This window comes from Solenopsis invicta, chromosome 15 (assembly GCF_016802725.1).
Source record: "Solenopsis invicta isolate M01_SB chromosome 15, UNIL_Sinv_3.0, whole genome shotgun sequence".
NCBI lineage: Eukaryota > Metazoa > Arthropoda > Insecta > Hymenoptera > Formicidae > Solenopsis > Solenopsis invicta.
In genome coordinates, this window is record NC_052678.1 from 5,936,741 (window position 1) to 5,944,328 (window position 7,588).

At 39.2% G+C, this 7,588-nt stretch overlaps 1 protein-coding gene across 1 annotated transcript; it reads right to left on the bottom strand.

The window, feature by feature from the left end:
- Positions 1 to 2,110: 2,110 nt before the first annotated feature.
- On the bottom strand, positions 2,111 to 5,655 carry LOC105200980. Its single transcript, XM_039457925.1, has one exon. It carries the CDS (start codon positions 5,622 to 5,624, stop codon positions 2,145 to 2,147), a length of 3,480 nt encoding a protein of 1,159 aa, XP_039313859.1. The 5' UTR covers positions 5,625 to 5,655; the 3' UTR covers positions 2,111 to 2,144.
- Positions 5,656 to 7,588: the final 1,933 nt, after the last annotated feature.

Below are 7,588 nucleotides of genomic sequence, written 5' to 3' on the forward strand. Positions count from 1 at the left end.
TTCGTCCGCGGCTCCAGCAGGATATCGCGATCGCGAAGAGCTACCGTTCCGAGTATGAAGATCGGTTTCGATGCGAGGCAGATTGGTTTGACGATCGCTTCGGCATCGTAAGACACTTCTTTCAGGTGAATCTCTGCCAGAGACGCCGTCGTCATTTTTGGCTCATGAAGACCCTTAATATCGCTACAGTCTGGAGCCATTTTTCGAGCATAGGATATGGTGATAGCTCTTACGACGAATTCAATCTCCTCTGGCTCGTCGATCATCTTGACGATCAATTTAAATAACTCGCCTAAGTTGCGGGACGTGATCATTCTCAGATTCTTCGTCCCTGCAACCGTCCACCAGGCAAAGTAGTTCTTGCCGCATTTTGCAACACCCACGTGGGCGTGACCGCAGACAATGATCGCGCCGGTGTAGATCGTTGTCTCGAATATTTTCCCCAAGATCATCGCGAGATTCAATCCGTTCGTGACGTACAGGGTTCCATGGTGAAGTGGTGCGAATACCGCCCGGAATATGTAATTCGCTATCTCGAATTCCGGTAGCACCGCATCGATCATGTCGCTCACAGAAGTATCCTCGTTCGCTAAGACGTTATCGAAGGCGTAATCAACGGCAGCCTCGATCAAACCATCGATGGTGCGTTCTGACCACGAAACAGGATCGTGAATCAACGACCACGCCATGATACAGAGATCGATAGGGATCGCGATGGATGAATGGATACAAAATATTCTCTCGGGCGACATTTTTTCTACTTCCGCCGTTTCCTCGTGATTCTGATGACTCCTTGACGGCTCTAGCGTAGGCGCCGCAATGTCACTTTCCAAAACGATCGCCTCAAGCATCGATGCCTCATAGTTCCGCATCGGCGTGAAACCGGCGACCGCGACGTCACGATGCGAATCCAATTTTGGACCTGAAGTAACCCACTCGGCTAATTCAATCGGAGGCATTTCGGATTCAACTGGTGGAACCGTCGCGTACCGTTTTGCTTCGCTATAAATCGAATCTGCCGATAGCTCTTCTAACTTTGCGCGACGCTTGATACCTTTCTTTCGTTTCCGTTTACGTCTCTTTGTTTCCATTGTTAAAGACAATGTGTAAAGACGGAAAGATTTTCTCACAGTTTCGCCGGCATTTTCTTTCATTCTATCGAGCATGGACTTTAAATCGCGAAATCTCACGAGACAACAGTAGCCTTCCTCGTCGGCCTTTCCCCTCTCGTCGCAAGAATAAGGATCAAAGAGATAATATCTATCATCCCCTCTCCAAAATGCATAAGCACAATTTGACAGTACCAATATACCAGTCTGATTATTTTCTAGAAATTTACTGACGATCGTATCAAGCTCGTCGGACGGAACATTCTCGGGATCGGCGCAAACGACTTCTTTCAGAATAACGTTGAAATTGTTGAAGATCTTTTCAAATGTTCTATACCCATTGTATTGCAATCTGCCAACTTGTTGATCTACCAAATCGGTTGAAAGGATTACTCGATCCAGAGTTCTATCGTTGAAACGATCTGCGTTCTTTATACTTTTGGCCAAAATGCAAAATATAGCCGCGATATAGCAAGGCTTGAAGTAAGAAGTATCAATTCTTGCGCGATCCGGCAGTTTTAAGTTGCCACGTATTATCTCCGTGTCTCCATCCGCGACCTTAAAATGATATTCAAATAAAAAATGCTTACTAAACAATTCACTTATTAGTTTGTAATTATATGAACGCTGAAGAAGAAAACAGTCATTATTATAGTTTACGAACTCTCAATAGCGTACGAAAGATATTAAATGCTTATAACGTACTTTGTACGCATAATTACATATAATCAGCAATTTAATATCTAATATTATATTATGAAATTACTTGGAAACCAACAGCTTTCAGTGAGGAAACCTCTTTTTTATCATAATCTTCCGCATTAGTTATTATTTTTTGCGTTTTTTCCATCTTATCATCTTTCTTGTCTAATGGCTGAATGCAAAAAATATTTAGATTAAAAAAAGCTGTGCAAAATGTAACAGTATAAAATGTAAGTAGTAATAATATCAACATGTAAAAATAAAATAAAATGTAATAATTTTGTAATTTTTTGTATCTTTTGTATTATATCGTATAGACTTTTATTATATTTTTTAATTATTGAACAACATATTAACCTGCAGATCGGAATAAAGTTTCGGAAATATTAACTTGAAGAGAAGTTTTTCCTTATCGTAGAAATCCTTTCTAACAATAGATGGCGTTTCTTCCACCCTTTTTCGCTTCCGCTCATTAGGATATATCAGACGTTTTATTGCAACAGGAGTTTTAATTACTGGTCCAAGTGGTATCAATTCTGATTTTGTAGCACAAGATGTCATCGGTAATTTCTCTAACGTCTTGTATTCTTCCTTTCCTTCCAGCTTCTTTTGTTCAAGATATTTCTCGTCAATCGCTTGATCGATTTCTTCCTCCTTGATATAACTCTCGTCGATAGCTCTTAGAGGCACTATGCGGATCGGTGGTAATCTCGAGTACAAGTACTTCCCGAAAGATAGCTTGATCATCTTTGATGGTTTCGTGTCTCGAAGTACCGGCACGATCGCGGGTAATGGAGATTCCACCGGGACGTCGCCCTTCTTGATTTCCAGTCTCGAATCGATCGAGAATCTTGAGACGAGAGACGGGATCGACCTATTTGCCAATTTTGCTTCGAGCAAAATACGAAACGCTCTTCTCGGCGGCATCACGTACGGCGGCGGATGATCATACTTCATCTTTTCCATTATTACCTCCTCATCCAAGTCATTCAACTCTTCTTCGGTCGGATCTTGGATCTTTACCGTGGAGGTCAAGAGAGCCAAATTTAAACGATAAGGTGCGTCAGGTTGCTCAGATTCCTCAATTGGCAGTACAGGATCTTCAAGATGTTCTTCTGGCTCTTCTTTTGTTTCAATCTTTTTCTCTTCCTCTTCTTCCTCTTCCTCTTCCTCCTCTTCCTCTTCCTCCTCTTCCTCCTCCTCTTCCTCCTCCTCTTCTTCCTCTTCTTCCTCCTCTTCTTCCTCTTCTTCCTCTTCTTCTTCCTCTTCTTCTTCCTCCTCTTCAGCAACCGGCTCTTTCGCTTCAATATCTGGTTTTTTCTCTTCGAGCTTCAATAAATCATCGTCAGTGATAGGTAGAAATTTTGTTTGAAATTTTTCTGTCATCTGCTCGTCCGGAATCACGATTTCTATGGGTGACTTGTATTTTCCAGGTTGTATTGCGTCTAGGGCTACGAAATGAAGTAAGAAACGTGGATCGTTGTATTCTAAGACACCATAAAGAAGATTAACCAGCTCGTTGAGACTGTCCATTACGATGAAACCAGCTGTATAATTCCAAATACGCCATCCCTCTGTATCGCTACCATACGGATTAAATAGACAAAATTTTTCATCTTCCTTCCAAATGGCATACATGAGTTTTTTGTTTTCCAATATCACTTCGGGATATCGTTCGAAGTAACGCTCGAGTGCCTCCGCAAGATTAGCCAAAGGATTTGCGTCACCATCGATAACATTTATTTTTGTTTTGAAAAAAACGTCGTTCTCAGCTAGTTTCAGCCTGGTTGGTAAGAGAGAGATATCTAAATGACTCGGAGCGCGTGCAATTTCTCGAGTAACGGTTTCTTTCTCCTCTTCCTCTTCTTCCTCCTCTTCCTCCTCTTCTTCCTCCTCCTCCTCTTCCTCTTCCTCCTCCTCTTCTTCGGCCTCTTCATCTTCCTCCTCCTCTTCTTCCTCCTCTCTCAATTCCTTTGCTGCTTTTATTTCCGGTCGACCTTGTTTGATCCATGTTATAATTTGTTCGTAAGTATCGGTGCCAATATCAAGAATTTGATCTACATCTATATTTCGCCATTTACTTGGATCCTTTAATTTTCTATATGCCAACGCAGTCAAGGCGATTATTAATCCTTGTCTACCTTGTGACCGCGGATGGTAATTGGGGTTCATACAATTCTTGCTGCCGCGAACGAGAAGACGATGAGCATTTATGACTTCGTAACCTTTGATAAATTTTATTTTATATTTCTCTTCTTCTGTATCTTCTTTTTGTACTTCTTCTCCTTCTTCTCTTTTTTCTTTCTCTTCAACCATATCATCTTCTTTTTCGATTTCTTCATCCATATCCTCTTCTTTTTCGACATCTTCTTTTTCTTCTCTTTCTTCATCTACATCCTCATCTTCTATTTTCTTTGTTTCCTCATCTTCCTCTCTCGCAACTATTAAAGTTACCGGTTCGTCAACCGTCATCATGTATTGCTCTACATTTTGCATAATCTCTGGATATTGAATAGACACATCTGCGAATTTACGCGAATCTAGTTGTAAGCGTGGCGTCACGTCAATTACGGTTTCCGCCCTCGCATCCATCAATGCCAGTGGCGACGGAGCCCGTGGTCTACGATTCGTACCACTCTCTCGATAAATCACTTTTTCGAGCGGACTATCTGGCGTGACTCCGGTCTTGACATAGAGCACCTTGACTCCGTGTATTACGAAAGGATCAGTTTTCACATTGCCAGTATTCTCCAGCACCGTCTTCACCACCTCGGCTATGGTGCTATTCATGGTCACGCAAGCAGCATCTCTGGTAGTATCACCTGTTGTGCGTTTCCTGTCACTATAATCGATTCTAAAACCTTCGTTATCACAAGCAAACGGATCAAGAAAGTAGTACGCGTTATCATCCTTCCAAATCGCATAGAAGATCTTTTTGATTTCAAGTATTCCACTTTCCTGCTTCTCAAAGAATTCTTTTATGCCACTGTCAATAGTAATTTTACCTTTCTGGGCTTGACTCAGTATGATATTCGCGTCTACCTTCACCTTGGCAGAATACACTCCGAGGATAACATCGCTCAACAAATCATCCAAGTGAAGTTCGAATTCGTCGTCCAGCTTCTTTTCCAAAACTCTGATCAGATCGATCAGGTAGATGTTAGATTGATTGAAGATCAAATCGAGCAAAGCGGACGTCCACTTGTTAGAACTGATCAGTCGAGAATATATCAAGGCTGCCACAGCTATAATAAGGTGTCCTTTACCTCGCAGAGCTTCCGGTACGGCGGGATGCTTCAGATGACAAGATCCATGTAATACGGCTCGATGTTTCTGGCAAATTTTATAACCACTCGGTCTTCTTCGCGTTTTGCCGAGTATCTTTACTTCTTCGAAATCTTCCGGAGAAATCGTCTCGACGTTACTGATGAATATGGGATAAATTACGAAGGGTTCGTTTTGTACATTACTCTTCTCGAAAATAATAAACAGTAGCCCCATCAAGTCTTTCATGAGAAACAGTGTGGCCGATCCGCTGATCCTGTCCGCCGCCAGCTCGCCGCTTTCTCGTCGCGCCTGACCGTCAAATATATTGTAGCACTTCGAGTCTCTCCAGATCGCTACATTGAGCATCGGCGATGTCAAGATCCCGGCGTTGTGTCGCTCGAAAAACAGCTCCAGCGCCTTCGCCAGATGAAGCTCCGTCGGATTGCGCGAACGAAACTTCCCGGCGTACGCCGGATCCTCTATCCTAACTTTCACATTAAACTTTTTCTGTAGGAGAAGAGTCCTTTTCAAGTCGAGGATGGTCATTGTCCGACGATCGTCGGTGTTCACGTCTTTGTAGGACTCACAGTAAAAAGTGTCGCCGTCCTCGACGATTTGATCGATCACCGCCTCGTTCCAGTAGCAAGATTTGCGAATCGCGGTCGTGGCAAAAGCTGCAATCGCTATAGCGCCACCCTGTTATTAGAGCTGCGAAATGAGAAACTTCAAAGCAATTTTTAAGATTTATATTTAAAAAATAATTGTTTTAATGAGTAATATTAATCTGTTAATTTAATTAGCAAATTAATTTACATGCATAGAATGCACAATATCAAATTGTCGCGAATTGTTTTAACATGTTAAGAATTAAAATGAATATTCCTGAAAAGAAAGCTAACATCATCGGCGATAATTACCTGATAACCTCTAGATAACGGTGAGAAATACGGCATGTTTAAGTGAATCAGACCGGAACGTACGCTGTATTTGACGCATACGGGTAATTCCGCTGTAATTTTAGTAAGAGAATAAGTATCGTTTGGTAAATCAAGTATATCGTTCAGGTTCCGATATTCTTCTTCCAGATTTTCATCGAACTCGTCGCTGCTCACATCGTCTTTGGCCATTTTCACATTTTTCGTAACATCTCCGATAACGTTGATAGTTTCGATCGAAACTATGTCATTGCATTCGGCAAGCTGTCCTTTTTTCGTCTTGGCCCATTTTGCTTTTGGCCTCTTCAAATCGAGCGCTGTCTCTTTATTACGTTCCATACTTTTATCTTATTTATTTCTTAATAAATTTCTAAAAACTATTATTAACCATGTAATGTATTAATATTAATGTGTCAACAGCCAGTACTTTTTAGCAAAGCTTTAAATGAGAGAACTAACCTGAATTAATGAGCGACATGAAGAACTTGTAAAACTGTCTTTAATCAACGTCTTATCACATTTATGTTTGTCATATTTGACAATTTTGACGATTAAAGTAGTCAAAATGAATCAATAATTTGAAGACTGGAGTTAGATCGGACAAAGTAATTTTCAAGTTGCGTGTTGGATTAAACTAAATGAAATTATCAAAAAACTAATTCGATATAGAAAAATGACTATTGCGACCAGAATGTTAGTCTGCGTTCACTTTGACAATGTTTTAAGCGCTGTGAATATTATTTATCAGATATTATTAAAGATAAATGATATTTATAAATGCAGTAATTACTGAACGCAGCCATGTTACATTTGAATAATATTTGACATTTGACACATACGATAAATTATCTGCAGATATACTTGGAACTAGAGAAGCATAAGACTTAGAAGTTTTAATAATTCATATTAAAATCAAGCAGTAATAAAAGTGTATAACGATTAATCAAATTGAAGCTAAATGCATATTTAATGAAAAGGTGACTTGCAAGTTTTAGATAAAATAAAGATAAAATAATAATTTACAATAAAACTTTATCTAATTACTATGTATATCGACATTAAATTACATTATTTAATAAGATTTATTTAAAAAACATCATATGTTAGCATTACTATTGTTATAATTATTTAAGAAATAGTTATGCCACTAAGTATTAGTAATTGCTATTAATCTATGTATTATTAAAAATTTCTTGTAAATAAATATTTACTTTGAACTAATTTTATAGTCTCATAAATTTTTCTTTCTTTTTAAGTTTAATTCATAATTTTAATCAAATATTGATTAAAACATGATATCATCATTTAGAACATTATTAATGCTAGTACATCAGTTATATCATTTTATGAGACATAAGTGCTGAATAATTTTAATTTACTTTGAAGAAGGCAGGTCGTAGGTTGCAAATACGGACACAATAACCTATCTGAAACGTCAGTGATATTATTAATGCTTTTATTTAACTTCTGTATTCTCGTTTGCGACTTGTGACCCACGTTTTACGTAGTAGAATGGCTTTTTATAAAAATGTTCAAGGTTGAAATTTTTAAAATTCGAATTTTTACGTACAATAA

What these genes read in the sequence shown, in the direction of transcription:
- LOC105200980 (XM_039457925.1), bottom strand. Translation starts at nt 5,624, where the DNA reads ATGACCATCCTCGACTTGAAAAGGACTCTTCTCCTACAGAAAAAGTTT.